The 18,215-nt window shown below is 34.3% G+C and overlaps 1 protein-coding gene across 1 annotated transcript in view; it reads right to left on the bottom strand.

Moving 5' to 3' along the window:
* Positions 1-4,058: 4,058 nt before the first annotated feature.
* The window catches only part of TMF1 (TATA element modulatory factor 1), a 35,405-nt gene continuing 21,248 nt past the window's right edge, over positions 4,059-18,215 (bottom strand). Inside the window, exons 9-17 of the mRNA XM_015072442.3 lie at positions 15,780-15,872; positions 14,935-15,091; positions 11,375-11,567; positions 10,512-10,581; positions 10,146-10,238; positions 8,675-8,776; positions 8,008-8,160; positions 6,735-6,860; positions 4,059-5,986 (exon numbers count right to left, since the gene is read on the bottom strand). Coding sequence (XP_014927928.3) covers positions 5,843-5,986; positions 6,735-6,860; positions 8,008-8,160; positions 8,675-8,776; positions 10,146-10,238; positions 10,512-10,581; positions 11,375-11,567; positions 14,935-15,091; positions 15,780-15,872 — 1,131 coding nt within the window. The 3' untranslated portion in view covers positions 4,059-5,842. The remainder of the gene's footprint in view (positions 5,987-6,734; positions 6,861-8,007; positions 8,161-8,674; positions 8,777-10,145; positions 10,239-10,511; positions 10,582-11,374; positions 11,568-14,934; positions 15,092-15,779; positions 15,873-18,215) is intronic.

Below are 18,215 nucleotides of genomic sequence, written 5' to 3'. Positions count from 1 at the left end.
CCTCTTCTCATTAAAAGGAACATGGGTTCCAAAGAAAAATGGATCATCTTAGATGTGGGGCAGGAAATGTACAAGAAGCTGAAAGATCTTACATGAGAGGGCAGGGAAGTAATTAAAGTTTATAAGGGCCATATCAAAAGGACTCAGGAACCAATTTAAAAAGGCTCCCTCTGGCCAAAGACAGAAGAATTTAAATCATCAATAAAGGTAACTGTAATGGATTAAAGCATCTATAAATATTATACTCAAAAAGTTCCAACCAATCAACCAAATGCATAAGCCAAAACCTCACTGTTCATCTCTGATGGCAGAAGGGAACCAACTCTTCATGTGAAAACTGGTAAATGAAGTAAACAAATCAAACATATTTATCCCATCTTTCCTATAGGAGTCATGCATGCTGCACGTAATCAAATGATGAGGTATTTTTTACAGAAACTTTCCATACTTAAATATGATAATCAAATCATATGTCTGAAATTTGCTTCAAAATAGTGTGGATTGAGGGGGCACCTGGGTGGCTCAGTTGATTAAGCGCCCGACTTCAGCTCAGGTCATGGTCTCGCGGTTTGGGAGTTCATGCCCCGTGTGGGTCTGTGCTGACAGTTGAAAGCCTGGAGCCTGCTTCAGATTCTGTGTCTCCCTCTCTCTCTGTCCCTCCCCTGCTCACAGTCTCTCTCTCTCTCAAAAATAAACGTTAATTTTTTTTTTTTTAAAGTGTGGATTGAGATGAAGCACACATGGACTATAAATGAAACAAAATGGGCCATGAACTGTTGAACCCTGTTAAAGAGTATGTTAGTGAGTGTATGGGGATTCATAATCTGTTCTCTCATTTGTACAGGTTTGAAATTTTATATAATTTTTATAGTGCATTGCAATTTTATTATGTTTTAAGCTTGCTACACACATAGCGACACTTGGCTGGCTCATAGTGTCAGCAAAATGCTGAACTATGAGCATACAGCTGATTGGCTCTCTGATACATCCAGCTGCTTTAAACTGTAATTCAAAGGCTGAAGTTTTAAGTGAAGAAGTTTTGACAAAAGTTGGTCTTATGCTAAAGTGATCTATATGCTTATGGTTTTACAGAAAAGGAGAAAGACACTGCACTTAATGGTTCAGAGCATGCTCTCTGGAGCCGAACAGCACAAATGAGAACCGCATCATTGCCACTTAGTTGCCATATGACCCTAAGCAAGTAGACCATTCTTCATTTTAAAAATGGACCATTTGCAACTCCGTGGATGGGACTGGAGGGTATTATGCTAAGTGAAATTAGTCAGAGAAAGACAAATATCATATGACTTCACTCCTATGAGGACTTTAAGAGACAAAACAGATGAACATAAGTGAAGGGAAACAAAAATAATATAAAAACAGGGACGGGGACAAAACAGAAGTAGACTCATAAATATGGAGAACAAACTGAGGGTTAGTGGAGAGATTGGGGGGGGATGGGCTAAATGGATAAGGGGCATCAAGGAATCTACTCCTGAAATCATTGTTGCACTATATGCTAATTTGAATGTAAATTTAAAAAAATAAAATAAAATAAAAATAAATGGAAATAATGGTATGGACTTTAAAGGCTGATCTGAAGATAACAGTGCAGGTAGGTATACAATCCCTCTTCCAAAATCCTTGGAACCATATGTGTTCCTGAATTTTTTTTGTAAAGAATAGGGTGTTGCACACAGTTTACTACTTAACACCTTCACTGTGCCCTGGCTTAACACCCCATAATCCCACACAGTTTTGCACAAAATATATGATTACTCACACCGAATGAGATAAAGCCTCTAAATAGCCCCATGTCAGTAAAGGTCAGGCTTTACCACCAAAGCAGATCTGGTAATAAACTTATAAAAATACCAATTAGTTTTCAGAGTTTTCTAGACTTCAAAACAGTGGATAAGGGATTATGAGCATATTTCAGTTAATTCTTTCCACAGTAACAAAGTAAGTAAGCACTGTGTTTGCTATAATCAACATGACCACAGATTTGTGAACAGTATGTATTTTTTAAAATGAAGACTGAAATTTCAGGAGACAAATGGGCATGGCGTTGTAAAAAACTGAAAGAACACCTCTGTCCGTCACTACATGTAACAGCAACAAGAGAGCTCAATATTAAGCAAACAGCAACACCTCTTAATACCCCTTGCTTAGTATTATTTGAAGTTTCTAAATTTAAACTTAGCTTAGTTAGAAGCAGGGCAGAATGGGGAATAAATTCTGGATAGCACCAATAGCAAATTCTCTGTGCCGCAATCGTGGACCACTGGAGAATTTGGGGCTTTTTATTTGTTTTGAGAAGTATTTAGTATTAAGAAGAAAAAACCACTAATTTCCCTTCTGTCTTATTAAAAGATCTTGATTTGCTAAAGGTAGAATGGATAGATGTTAGGGCAAAAGCTAGTATTTCTAAGGATCAAAGTTGCAAAGTTCAATAGTACAAACAGTATGAACTCAGGGTAGGTAACTCAGGAAGACAGGACAACTTATTTTATCTACTATTATTTCAATACATAACTGTTTTAAGACTTTTAGAAGAATATCCCGACAGTGTGATTTTTAAAAGACTAATTATCCTTACAGTAATTTAGTGGCAAAAGGAAATTCTCAGAATTGTTTTCCAAAAACATATCTTCATTAGAAAAACTATCCTTAATACTATTAACAGTCTTCACAATATAAGTTACAATATAAGTTGGGCTTATCCTCATTTTAAAATATGTATTTTAGGGGTACTTAGGTGACTCAGTCAGCTAAGTATCTGCCTCTTGGTTTTGGCCAGGTTATGACCTCAAGGTTCAGGAGTTCAAGCCCCAAGTCAGCTCCACACTGACAGGCCTGAACCTGCTTGGGATTCTGCCTCCCCCCCCTCTCTGCCCCTCCCCCACTCACTCTCTCTCTCTCTCTCTCTCTCTCTCCCTCTCTCTCCCTCTCTCTGTCTCAAAATAGATAAAAATAAACTTAAAAAAAAACGAACTCCAAAGTTATACAAGTTATATTATCTTCATAAAACAATACTATTAGTCATTGGCCAGTCTAAATTACGTTAACAATGAAATAAATTAATATTTTAAAATCTTTATTAAAATCAGATCCATGCTTATTTACATTACCTTTCATTTAGAATTAAAATATTATGTCAATCTGTAGTTTAAATCATACTTTTAGCCCTTTACAAAATATGAAATTAAAGTTGCAGTGTAAAACTGAATGAAATACGGGCGATTAGATTTTTAAAGGAAAATAAAAAATTATACACTAGAAAAAAATGTATATATACTAGACAAATAGTAAAACAAGATAAAGATATCTATAGTCACTTTCTTTTTTTTTCTTGTGGATATTTTTTAATACACATCTGCATAAATTTTCAATTAAGAAATCAAATGCCAATTGAGGGATCATGCGAAAAAAAAATTCACTTAATTAACTCCAAAAACTCATGTTTCCCCAGGTCAGAAGTTATTCATATTCAGAATACTTCAAATCATAATACAGATACATTCGGTACATTCCCATATGCTAAGGAGTATACAACTGGAACTTCTCAAAAAAGAGGAAATGAAAAAGAAAGAAATGGTAGTCATCAATTTAGCTTCCCAGGAGTTGGAAAAACACCTAGTCTGTATTCAGCTGTCTACATATCAACAAGGTTCACACCTCTTCTACTCTTTTTTTATATTGTTGAAATTATTATCATTTGTAATATCTATTTTCTTTCAAGATTAGAAACATCTGATTGCAAACTATTATAAACATTACCTTACTAGAATATGGATGGAGAAGTTTTAATGACACACAGCAAAATACAGCAACCAAAATTCTATAGGTGTTGTGCCACTTAGTGGAATTTTTCAAGAAACACATTCCCTACACCTTCTCAACTTATAAAAATGTACTGAGACATCTAAGTGTATAATAAAATACGTATGACTATTCATTATTAATTTTTGGATAAAGAACATAGGGTAATATATAGCCAAGGCTTTAAACAAATGCTTATCATTTTTGAGTTAAATAAATTGAAAACACTTTTAAAATTTTAAGTTGAATTGATTTTATTAATGTTAATAAGAATTAAGAAAAGAGAATGTTTACTATTTTGAAATTGAAAGGTATAGGTTTTATTTCAATCTTTTCTCCACAACTGAAGACTTTATTTTCTCACTAATAGATATTTTAAAAGAATAGTTTCGTAATTTCTAAACTTCTAGTTTCAAATGCTTGACAGAATTTTGCAACTTAAGTTTCCTATATTTTCTAATTCTGTACATTTTTTTTATTGCTATCAGTCTTGTCATTCCTTGTCAGCCCCTGAATATTAAAAAAAAAAAAAAAAAAAAAAAAAAATCCAAGCTGACAAAAAGCTATTACACTGCTTCTTACCACTAATATATAGAAAATTAATTTTATGAGTTTGGTTCACACTGAAAGAGTATTTATTAGTGCTACAAATCAGAGATCCATGACAGAAACACTGTCTGGAATACAAAAAGAATAAAAATGAGGTCACTTGAATTGCCCTGAAAAGCATTCCAAATTCTTCAACATGGCTTGCTTGTAGCTATACTCCCAAGTTCTAGTGTTTAAAATTAAACTAAATTTTAAATGCGAGTTTTTATTCCCACCTAAAGGCAGCTAAATGACTTTGAGTAATAAAATGTATCAAAATATATCACAAATCTAAAACACAGCCTAGTTAACTTTTAAACAAAATAACATTTGAAAGAAAGCATAGCTGTTTTTAAAGCTTTTTCCACACTATTTTTGTGTTTAAATTAAGTTTTGAGAAAAAGTAAAATGATAAATTACACAGAACTGCAAAATGCCAAATTTAAATTAACTCCTATAACTTCTCTATTTTGTTATGAATATTCTGTAATATCAAACATTGATTTTTAATGTGCCAAAAAATAAGGCTTTACAAAATGTGAACAATTAATTTTTAAGAGAAAATTATGTTATTATTTTATCACTTTTGATTCATTTTATAGGGTAGTAAAACAATACTTCAAAATCACTTAAATGTCACTGATACCATCAAAAAATCATTGTAAGTAAAATTTTTCCACTATCCAATCATGTCTATATAACTAACTGAATAGGTATAGCTTTTACCAGAGAGGTAAACTTTGCACAGACTTAATTATAGAATTTGGGTGAAATAATTTCACGGGCCACAAAAATTTTTAAGTTTAAATCATTCACCCTTTAAACTTCAGACAGTGTCAGCGTGACTTCTACTTAAAAAAAAAAAAATTAGCTCAAAATTTAGTAATTGCAGGTTTAATATTTTTTTTTTTTTTACCTGAAGACTAAATGTTCATTTTCAGCAAGTAATAATTAGACATGTTGAATTGTGGAAGATTTCAAAGTTTTAGTATGTTAATACCACTCTTTAAATGTCCTTAATATATACAAACAGATATAAATTAGAGAGACAATTAATTATATATTTACAATACCACATATGAACACCATATGAACACCATTCTCTTTCCCTAACCATACTGATATGAGGAAAAGTAGTTAATCTCTGTGCTTTCAAGACAAAAAAAAAAAAAAAAGAAAAAGAAAAAGAAAAAGAAAAAAAAGGGTGCTTTAAAAAATAAATCTTTAAAGAATAGTTTCAAAAATAAAGTTCAAATATTGCACAAAATAATTTAATTGCAATTATTACTATATACTATAAAACAAATTTTTTTCAGTTTTTGAACTCTACAGTAAATTCCACTTTCTAATTCTATAAAAGAATTTATTGGAAGTCTACATTTTAGATATTAAATGTTTACATTCAGTTTGATGGGAATGTAATTTTTAGAAGTTAACTGAGTCTTTGTCTTAAAAGTTCATCTATTTGAGTCTTATACATATTTTTTACATCTTCAAGATCTAATCGAAGTTCTTCTGCCTCTTCTGCTTTCTCTCCATACATCTGCAGAATAGTGTTGTATCTCTGATCCAAATCCTACAAAAAATGTGTTCACAATTTTTAAAATAACTTCATAAAACATCTTTAATATTATATTTTTATTATATATGAGTCACCAGTTGACCAGTAAACACATTACAATCTAAATAAAGGTATATTGTGATCTCTTATAAAAATTAAACTGATACTCCAACCCACTGGAATAAACAGCAAGTAAAGGAATTAAAAAAAGGAAAGAAAAAAACCTAAGCCAAATGGCTATCAATTTTGCCATATATCGCCACCATTCTATAATTCTCCCTATATAAAGCTTAATCTGTCTTTTCTCCCATTAACACACATGTGATCAAATTTTAGTCTTTCTGGTTCATTGCAGTTTAATCATTACCTGGCATTTACCCCACAAAAAAAGCTGGAAGAAAATATATTCTCATCTATGGCCTAACTGTGACCCCTTATGCCAAATATGCAAATTGCAATGATACATATAACATCAATGAACAAAATACTAGTAAGATCTTGTAAAAGAGCTATATTATAAATGAGCCATGGTCAAATAAAATCTAGTTATTTTCCTATATTAGGGCTACACATGATTATGAAAAATACTTTGTGTAATGTGACAAGCTAGAAGATTCTTTAAACTTCTTTACTGAAATATTAATACCAGTTTTTAAACAAATCATTAACTTATACATATGTATTTTATGTAAGCTAAAAATATGAGATTTAGTACAACTGGATAAAAATATCTTAGACTTATCCCTAAGTGAAGAATACTTACTCTTAGCTGAGTTCGAAGTTTGGGTATCTCCTTCACTTTCTCTTCAAGTTCATCATTTTGATTAGTTAATTTAACCAGCTCTTCAGCCATTATTGAGCGGGTTTTTTCTAGATTGCCAATTTCCAGCTGAGAAACATCACCAGAAACAAATTTAAATAAATATATATCTTGTCTAATAGTCCCACTAATATAAACAAATTCAATATTATTTTTGAAAAAATAGACATGTCAACAAATAACCATGAAATAACACTTTCTTAAGGAAATGGTGGCAAAAATAAGGCTTTCTGCTTTCCTCAGAGGTAACCATTTACAGGGCTCACTATGAAAGAAAAAGAACTAAAGAAAATTCACTGTTTGAAATATGCAGCCCTATATTTTTCTCTAGAAAAGCAGCATGTATTTCAGTTATTCTAAATTACTACAGAAACTCAGAGAAATAAAAACATACTTTAATGCAGGCCCAGCTGTGCAGGTCATATTGAAAGAATCTATCATCACTACCAAAGTTAATATGGGCCCTCAAGCATAACACACTGGGCTACCCAAATATAACATGTATTAAAATTATTCTGATTTTTCCCCCCAATTCAAACACTTCTTCTTTAATGGAGTAATATTTTCAACTACCTAAAAGTATATAATGAAAATAAAAGAGGAAAGATTTACTTCTGAGTGTATTAAGTTTAACACTGAAATCAGATACATCTCTCACCATATTAAATTTTTAAAAAGCAAGGTAAGATGGGAGGGTGTTCCTTCCCTACTCATGACGTTTCCTTTCATGTGCAGGTGTTATAGTTCTCATCTCGCTCATATTCTCTACTCCTTCCTCACAAAGGGGAGCGATTAAACTAAATGGTAAATTTGGGAAGAATAAAATGACGATGTTCAGATAAGCAACTTCCCCTCTTTTTAATGTTTGGAAAAAGGTGCCTGCAGGGAGCTCTCTGCTCTCCTAGATGCTTCCAAGTCTTAGCTACAGCAAGCTACAGCACAGGGGGAGGCCCACTACGGTCCAGCACTGGCTGTGCTATGTGGAGCAGGTCAGCATTCCTAATTCTGGCAGTCCATTAGCAGGCTCATGCGGCTCTTATCCTTGGCTAATTTCTCCAGTCTGTATTATAGATATATGTGATACGTTTTAAACTTCATATGCAACCATTTCACTTTATGTCTCAATTTGCTTAGACTTGAGGTGAAAACGAAGGGTGCTATTTATTGGGCCCCAAAATTTCATTGACTTCAGTAGCACATTTAATTTTTCCAATACCTGTAAATGAGTAATTTCTCCTTCCCTCAGCTTTAGCTGAGACTGTAGATTTTCAATAATGCTGGATCCTGCTCCCATTCTTACAGCATCATAAAGATTGTTTCCATTTGCTGATACAGACATTGGTCCAAATGAATGATCATGAGGCTCATCCTATATTAAACAAACCATATACAGTTTTTCAGTTACTACAGACTGAGTTCCAAAGTAAAATGGTTGTTAATTCTTGCTTTAAAATGTCTGTAACTTTTTCAAAGTCAGAAAATCATCTACAGTTCCTCAGTCCAATTAGCACTTCTTCAAGAATATTCACATGAGTTGCCTATGGAATGGCAAGGTCATAGTTGATAGCCAAAATGCTACCTGAATTTCCTTTACCATCATTCAGTTTATTTATTTTTTTAAATTGTATTATTTCTTTTGAGAGGGGGAGGGGGAGAGGGGGAGAGAGACAAAGACAGAGAAAGCTGGGGGAGAGCCAGAGAGAGAGAGTCCCAAAGAGCCTCCACAGTGTCAGTGTGGAGCTCACGTGGGGCTCAAACCCACGAACTCTGAGATCACGACCTGAGTCAAAACTAAGAATTGGACGCTCAACCAACTGAGCCACCCAGGAATCCCATCATCGTTCAGTTTAACAACTAGGCACATGTAAGAAATAAAATACCACCTGAGACAGAAAAGATGTCTGTAGCCCTGCCATATCAACTCCACTTATTGAACTTGATCGTGACACTGTGGGAGTGCTAGAAACAGAAAATGGCTTCCGTTCCTTAGGGAGTAAAAAAAAAAATTCAGATCACATTAAAGACTAAAATGGTAAAAAAAACTAGTAAACTTTTTTAGGATAAATGACAACAAAGACTCATTCTTATTTCCTCATAAAATGTTACAGATAGGATATCTGAAGTCTTTAATAAAGGCACAAATACTTAGTAACTTAAAAACTAGACAGACTTGGTCAAATCATCTAAGGAACCATTTATATTACAACATAATTTACTTTTAATGGAATGAGAATGTTTTTGTTCTAGCAAGTATATGAACTAACTTCTTCATATGATTATACATTATGTGTATAACATAACCACCAATTAAACCTAATTCTTTAGAATCAGGTTGCTAATGAGTGTTACAAACCACAAATTTTCTGGCTTATCCATTTTATTTTTTTTAATGATTATTTATTTTGACAGGGAAAGAGAGGGAGAGTGCAAGCAGGGAAGGGGCAGCGAAAGAGGGAGAGTAAGAATCTCAAGCAGGCTCTATGTTGTCCGCGCAGAGCCCAATGCAAGGCTCAAACTCACGATTGGGGTTAAGACCATGACCCAAGCCGAAATCAGGAGTCAGTCGCTCAACTGAATGAGTCACCCAGTTCCTCCCCATTTTATTTTTACTATGTATTTTTAAAATTCCAAATAAATTTGGGGCACCTGGGTGGCTCAGTTGGTTAAGCATCCGACTTTGGCTCGGGTTATGATCTCACGGTTTGAGAGTCTGAGCCCCGTGTCGGGCTCTGTGCTGACATCTCAGAGCCTGGAGCCTTCTTCAGATTTTCTCTCTCTCTCTCTCTCTCTCCCCTCCTCCTCCTCCTCCCCCACTCATGCTCTGTCTCTCTCTCTCTCTCAAAAACAAACATAAAAAAAAAAAAATTTGAAATAAATAAATAAATAAATAAATAAATAAAATTCCAAATAAATTCAAAAGGTAATCTCCATATACATGTAGGTAGTTTTAACATATCATGCTATCTATCAAGTATAGTCTAATCCTATACAGGAAACTCATTTTAAAAAATTGCTTTCATTAACCAGAAATAAAGAGAATAAACTAGTTTTATTCCCACAGTGCCTAGGGGCCTAATGAGGTATATTAGTTTCAGTGAGAGAACACAAAATTCATTTAAAAATGGGCAAGAGGTTCTGTGATTCAAATCCTAGAAATCACAGATCTCTTTGGATAAACTTAAGTTACTTTGGATCTACCCTGACAGGCTACTGAATATTAGAATTTATCACTCTATTGATGTTAGACATTAGAAATGGTATTTATAAAGTATAACTAAAATTATATAACAACGTTTAATAACAACACCACTAACTGGTTACCCCAAAAACAAAACAAAAACCAAAATTCAATACCTTTTCTTTTACTGCTTCTTGGGTGAAAACTGCTTTCTTCCTTTCTTGTTCAACTTTCATTTTCTCCATTTCTAACTGACTATTCAATAGTGTCTAATGGAGAAAAATATAGTTAGGTAATTTCTGTGAAGCTAAATCATCATTGTAAGTCAACTTTAAAGTCAAGAACATAAAACATATATTCCCATTTGTTTTACTACTAAAGACCAAGTTCCAAAAGTAGTCTTATCACCCATTTCATCACGGCATCTCATTAGTTCATTACCATCCCCAACCATTCTCGGGTGGAAGCCCTAGAGGTGAGCAAACATTGGTTTTTGGTTTTTTTCTTTTTTTTTTTTTTTTTGAGCAAACATAGTTAAATACCTTTTCTTTCCTTGTCTCTTCAAGTGTTCTTACATATTCATCTTTTAGGTTTTCTAATTCAACCTGGTACCTAGTAAGCCAGAGAGAAGTAAACAAAAAAAAGGAGATGATAGTACAGACTACTGAAAACTCACTACTTTATTAACTCTTTAATAGTAATTTCTATTTCCAGCTTGATTTCCCAACCATTATTTTCCAGATGATGTGGGTTTTACATTCAGAAGCTAAGCTACTACTTCTGTGCATTTTAGTGTATTGCTGCTCTATGCTAGGATTTAATTAAAAAAAAAAAAAGAATTTTGAATACCACCAGTCTATAACAGGTTCAGATTCTGCAAAAGCTTCTTAGGGAGTTCTTTGAAAATGTTTAGAGATGTTCAGGTATTTTATTTCATAAATCATTTTTACTTCACCACTTTTTTCTAATTAAAATCTCTAAGGAAAAAAAGAGAGTAAAACCACACTAATCACAGTCTTAATAAAAATTCAGAGAGATGGCTTTTATAGCTTATGGTTCCAAAGAAGCCAGACATTTATTTAGAAAGACTGGAATACTGCTAAGACCCTTGTAAAATATAAAACTATAAAAGTAACTCCAATGAGTGGTCTCCAAACTATTTTGCACTTACAGATTCCTTTAAAAAAACCGATTAATGAATCCTTCTCCTGGAAAATGCAAATACATACAGAACATGCCACACAATTTCATGAACCTATCTATGTAAAGTTCAGTGAATCCCCAAACCACCTGGCTACAATATTCTATTACTAATGATTCTGACTTGAAACACTTTAACATTCTTTTTTTACATGCTTTAATATGGCACAAAATACCAAGAATAACACTCAAGAAACATGCTCACCTACTATTTTCATCCTCCAGTTTTCTTAGCTTATTTTTCTCTGATTCTAGCTGGGCCTGAAATCTACTATTTTCCTGCCTTAAGAGAGAATTCTGTGACTCCATGGAAGACATTTGAATTTTGTTGGCAAGGAGTTCTTCTGTAGCTGCACGTTCTCTTTCAACTGCTGCTGCCAACAAGGTCTGGGATTCACCTGATGGTAGGGTAAAAAAAGAAAAATCACATATATCCAAGAAGCCAAAATATCAAGTAGATTCTGACTTCAAACTGTTAATGATTCAAGGAGCCATACTGAAATCAGTTTATTGCCAAAAGCAGGACTGCCTCCAACAAACAAAAGAACAAATCTGCTTCTATCTGCTTTATTACTTTTTCCCAAAATATTTCAATTTGTATGTGGAGTCACATATTTTAAAATATCAACAAATGGTGCTGGAGCAACTGGATATCCACAGGCAAAAAGGAAAAAAGAGGAACCTCACACTAAACTTCTACCATAAATGAAAATTAACTCAAAATGGATCATAAACTTAAATGTAAAACAAAACTGTAAAACAATAAAAAAAAAACTACAGGAGAAATCTTCAGCATCTAGGGACAGGCAAGGAATATTTGTTAGACACCAAAAGCAGAGCCATTAAAGAAAAACAGATAAATTGGACACCTTCAAAATTTTAAACTTTTGCTTTTGCAAATAGGATAAAAAGACAAGCTACGGAGTTGGAGGGAAAAAATGCAAAACACATTATCTAAGTCTAGTGTCTAGAATATATAAAAAAAAGTCTCAAAACTCAGTAGCGAAAATAAAGAATCCAGTTAGAAAATGGGCAAGACATGAAAAGTTATTTCACTCAAGAGGCTATAGAAATGAAAACTAAGCACATGAAATATATTCAACATTAGTCATTAGGGAAATGAAAATGAAAATCACAGTCAGATATCACTACACACCTGTCTGAACCACTATTAAGAAAAAACAGGGAAAAGACAACATCCTTGCTGGCAAGGATATGGAGCGACTAGATTCCTGTCACACCTACAGCCACTTTGGAAAAACAGTTTGGCATTTTTTTAAAAAACTAAACATACAACTACCCACACAACCCAGTAAGAGAACACTTAGGCATTCACCAGAGAAATGAAAACATGTTCACTCTAAAACCTGGACAAGAATGTTCACCAGAGCTTTATTTGTGTGACAAAATCTAGAATGAGCCCAGATATCCTTCATTAGGTAGATGGTTAAAGAAAATGCGCTACGCACATACCATGGAAACACAATGAGCAATGAAAAGACTAAATCACTGATACACACAGTAACTTAAACTTCCCGGGAATTATGCTGCAAGAGAAAAAAAAAAAGCCAATCCCAAATTGTCACACAGTATGTAATTCTATTGCTGTAACATTTTGAAATTCCATAATTTTAGACAGAGGGCAGATTAGTGATTGCCAAGATTTGAGACAGGTGAGAAAGGCCACGAGGATGGCAAAGTGAGGTTTTAAAAGGACAACGTAAAGGATCTTTGTGGTGCTAGAAGTGTTCAACATCTTGAGTGCAGAGATGGGGACATGAGCCCACACAAATGACAAAATTGTGCAGTACTTAATACAGACACACACAAATGAGTACCATTAAAACTGGGAAAATCTGATTAAAATCAGTAGATTGTATCAAGTCAACGTAATGGTTGTGATATTATATTTTAATTTTGCAGTGTTAACATTTGGGGATGTTGGATAAAGCATGCAAAGAACCAACTGTATTATTTCTTATAACTGCAAGTGAATCTACAATTATCTTGATAAAAATTTTCAATTAAAAAAAGATTAGTGCATACAACTCAAGATTTAACTGAAAATTCTACTTCTCCCCTCCACCAAAATAGACTTAACACCATCTCTATTTTTCACTTTATATTGTTACATACTGTATCTGTGCTATTTTCTTTCTTTTTTTTTTTTTTTTTAATTTGAGAGAGATAGAGTGAGAGGGGTAGATGGGCTGAGGGAGAGAGAGAGAACCTTAAGCAAGCTCCAAGTTCAGTGCAGAGCCGGTCATGGGGCTCGATCCCACAACCCTGGGATCATGACCTGAGCTAAAATCAAGAGTTGGATGCTCAACCAACTGAGCCACCCAGGTGGCCCTCTGTGCTCCTATTAAAAATACTATTTACGGGGCGCCTGGGTGGCTCAGTCAGTTAAGCGTCCGACTTCGGCTCAGGTCACGATCTGATGGTCCATGAGTTTGAGCCCCGCATCAGGCTCTGTGCTGACAGCTCTGAGCATGGAGCCTGCTTCGGATTCTGTGTCTCCCTCTCTCTCTCTGCTGTCCCCCGTTCATGTTCTGTCTCTGTCTCAAAAATAAACATTTAAAAAAAAAATACTATTTACTACATCTGTCCCTTGGCTTTGCCTACATTCCAGCACAATACCACATACCCTCGAGTGTATGTAGACTCCAGTTTAAAAACCACAAAATTAACAGCTTCTACTTTTCATTTATTGCAAAATAATTATTCTTTTCATGAGGTGTCATTTTCAGATGTCTTATTTTCATAACAAATGGGTCTCAATAACAATTGATGGACCCCAAAACTTACACCTACAAATTACACAACATATAAGGGTTCATTAAGTTCAGTGATTTAAGCAGATGAATCTTTTTCCAGACATCATCTCACATGGAACTCAAAAAAAAAAAAAAAAAAAAAAAAAAAGACAAAGGAGGAACTACTCTCATTACAGCAGCCTAGAGAGATACATCGAGCACCTCTCATTTATAGAGCTTCCCTCTCACCATGACAGCTAGTCCTAAGACATCTAAGGGATCTAGCAAATACTGTTTGAAAACCACTAATCTAGTTTACCCCTCATGGCTTACAAGGACACCCATTCAGGCCTGCTTTTATCACTAGACCACAGTGTCTCAAATGACAGTTATATTTAGGCACAGAATGGGACATATGAATTTTTCATGAACTTGCCAGCTTCTGGGATATCTAATATATGTATATGTATATACATGTACACATATATGCATATGTACTAGTCTATGCTTGCAAAAACATCTTAGTATAATTTTCTTAATAACATCACAGAAGGGCAACCTGGGGCATTTCTATAAAAAAGACTCTAAAGACTCCACATCATCTGTCTAGTAGAGTTTGATCGGGATCCTCCTTAGATCTATCCTGCTCCTGGAATTCTACCAACAACTAGAATCCTGGTTTCTACATCCTACATTATTGCAGACAAGCTAGAAAGGGGTCAGATTTAGCAAGAGACAAGGAAAAGAATGAGTGCAGCAGTCTGTAAAAATGAAAGGATGGCATGATAGTATTTGGGACAGTATCTGACACACTGTGTAAGGGAAAACAAGTGGTTTGAAAGGGTCAATTAGGATATTAGAAAATAAATGTAAAAAAAGAGAAGAGGTAAAAATCTACAACTTAGACATAAGATATAACTATCAGATCAAGAATTTCAATTTTATGCCATTATTCTAATTCTATAAACAAGCTTCTACACTGAGCTTAAGAACTAAAGAAATCAGTTACCAAGCCTATCAGAAAGATTCTTCTCTAACTTCTCCCACGATGATGTCTGGGACCCTAGAGTTGCTTGCAAATTTTCTATCTGTCGAAGCAATGGTCTTGTTGTTGATGAAACACTTTGACTCAGCTCTTGGTTTCGATTCTCTGCTTCCTGAAGTCTCTGAATGGTGAAATTCTTAAGTCATTACCACTAACAGCAATAAAAGCTCTAAAAACACTAGCAAACAAACTTCATGAGAGATTTCTGGACAATATTGTTTTTCCAAGAAAAAATTATTTACATTATTTTCCAATTATTCAATCTTTAAATTAGAGTTACGAAGCATAACAGTATGTAAATAAGTGCTTCTTTATAAGGTTTTCAAACATAAAGATAGCTTTTGATTACCTGAAGGTAAAAGAGGCTATCATCCAAACCTCCCAGCAATTGTCTCATCACCCAAATATTTCTAAGTATTTATAAAAACAGAAAGATCAATCTGAGTTGCATTTTCTCTCCCTTTTCCCATTCATGTTCGCTTACTGAAAATTAACAGAGTGGTCTCCTATCTACCTAACAGTAATCAAAGACTGATAATAATAAACTAGTTATAACAAACGAAAAGACAATACTGAGAAATAAATCTATCACAAATTATTTTCCATAAAAAAACCTAGGGCTTTTCATGTTTCTTTTTTTTAAGGTGCCCCCTCTGATTTTATTCATATAAGGCACAAAACAATACAGCAAATAAATGCTAAGTATGGTAGTAATCATCTCAATTCCATGAACAGTATCCCCACCGAGCCATTTTTTATTTCTAGGAAAACACATCTTGGATTTGTGTTTAGGGAAACTGTGACAGTACCTGCTGGAGTTCACCGATCTCATGGCGCAAATAATCCTCTCTTCTGGCAGCCGCTTGCTCTGCACGTTGCAGTGCCAGCCTGAGGTCTCCCACCTGTATGAGAACCCGTACACACTAGCACAGACGGTAACAAAACATTACCCGCAACTTCCTACCTGCATACTGTGTTGTGCGCACTTGCTGTTTATGTAGAATACTTCTACTATCCAATGAGCTTTTTCACATGATTAGCACACAACCCATTCATCAAGCAATTCTAAACTGTATATGTACCCAATATATACTCAGAAAACCACTGTTAGGCCAAAAAAAAAGTATATAAATAGGTACAAGGCACAGCCACTGTACAATACAGAAGGAGAAACAATGCGTCTATAAATATTCGCAATGTAAAGCAGAATGTGATAGCTATAAAAGCAAGCTGCTATTCCTAATACACAACTGCAAATGTAAACTGCTACAGTGTTTCTGTAAAACATTATGAAGACATGTTTAAAGGATCATAAAATTTTTCACCTTTTTCACTTGGTCATCCTAGTCTTGAGAATTGACTCAACAAAAGCAGACATAAATATAAAAGATACTCCCCACTTTGCTGTTAGCTAGACTAGGAAATATTCCACATATCCACCAGCAATCTATTTTTGCAAAGTTTGATACATGAATATAATATTCCCATTAAAAATTATGATGAATGTGGGCGCCGGGGTGGTTCAGTCAGTTAAGCATCCGACTCTTGATTCTGGCCCAGGTCATGATCTCACAGTTCCATGAGACTGAGCTTGTGGCAGGCTCTGAGCTGACAGCATACATTCTCTCTCCCTCTCTGCCTCTTTCCCACATACGTGTGTGGGCATACTCTCTCTCTCTCAAAATAAATAAACTTAAAAAAAATTATGATGAATGTGAAGAATATGTAAAAATTTATAATTAAATCTTAAATGAAAAAACTAATATACGTGGTATCAATTACTTAAAAATACATAGAAAGGTAAGAAGAAGTTAATATACAAAACTGACGTTACTTATAAAAGGTGATAATTTTATAAATAGTACCACCATATGCTCTCTATCTCCCATTCCCCTACTTTTTGTTATCATGCTAGTGTATATGCAGAGGTATATAGGTAAGTTTATAGACCTGTATATTTTCTTTCATTTACAAACAGAAACACTGAAAAAACAAACCAAACACTAGTAAAATGGCTACTTATAGGCAAAGAAAGGGGACGGGGAGGAGCTAAGTTGGAAGCAAATGTTGTCTCGATATACGGTTATATAGTTCTCACTTTGGAATCATGTAAATTTTCTACATATTTATGTAAAATTAAATCAAAATTGCACTGCGCTCAATGAGGAAAGAATGATCTTTTCAATAAATGGTCCTGTGACAGCTGGACATCCATGTGCAAAAAACCTAAATGCAAGAGCTAAAACTATAAAATTCTTAGAAGGAAACAGGGGAACACCTGCATGACCTTGGACTAAGCAATGGTGTCTTAAATATGATGCCTGAAGCACAGGCAACAAAAGAAAAAATAAAGAAGATGGACTTCACCAAAATTTAAAAAACCTATACATCAAAGGACACTATTGAGAAAATGAAAGACAACCTATAAAATGGGAAAAAATATTTGCAAATCCTACCTTTGATAAAGACCTAATATGCAGAACACATAAACAACTCTCACAACTCAACAATTTAAAAATGAGCAAAGGATATGAGTGTTTGAATAAATTTCTCCAAAGAAGATGCAAAAATATATATATGGCCAGTAAGCACATAAAAAGATGCTCAACATCATTAGTCATTAAGGAAATATAAACAAATACACCACAATCAGATACCATTTCATACCCACTAAAAGGGCTATTAAAAAAAAAAAAGAAGGGGCGCCTGGGTGGCTCAGTCGGTTAAGCGGCCGACTTCGGCTCAGGTCATAATCTCACGGTCCGTGAGTTCGAGCCCCATGTCGGGCTCTGTGCTGACAGCTCAGAGCCTGGAGCCTGTTTCAGATTCTGTGTCTCCCTCTCTCTGACCCTCCCCCGTTCATGCTCTGTCTCTCTCTGTCTCAAAAATAAACGTTAAAAAAAAATTATTTTTTAAAATAAAAATAAAAAAAAAAAAGAAGGTAACAAACACTGGCAAAAGATAGAAACTAAAACCCTCACATATTGCTGATGAGAATGTAAAGTGGTGTAGGTGTTGTGGAAAGTCTGGCAGCTCTTCACAAAGTTATATATAGGATTACCAAACTAACCCAAGGATATATGTCAAAGAGAATTTTTTTTAATAAATTTTTTTAATGTTTATTTATTTTTGAGAAAGAGACAGAGCACAGGGAATGAAGCCATCAGAGACAGAGGGAGACACAGAATCCAAAGCAGGCTTCAGGCTCTGAGCTGTCAGCACAGAGCCCGACACGGGCCTTAAAC

The sequence above is a fragment of the Acinonyx jubatus genome, chromosome A2 (genome assembly GCF_027475565.1).
Source record: "Acinonyx jubatus isolate Ajub_Pintada_27869175 chromosome A2, VMU_Ajub_asm_v1.0, whole genome shotgun sequence".
NCBI classification, from domain to species: Eukaryota; Metazoa; Chordata; class Mammalia; order Carnivora; family Felidae; genus Acinonyx; species Acinonyx jubatus.
Note: the sequence above shows the minus strand (reverse complement) of the source record. Positions and strands in the feature narration are given on the sequence as shown.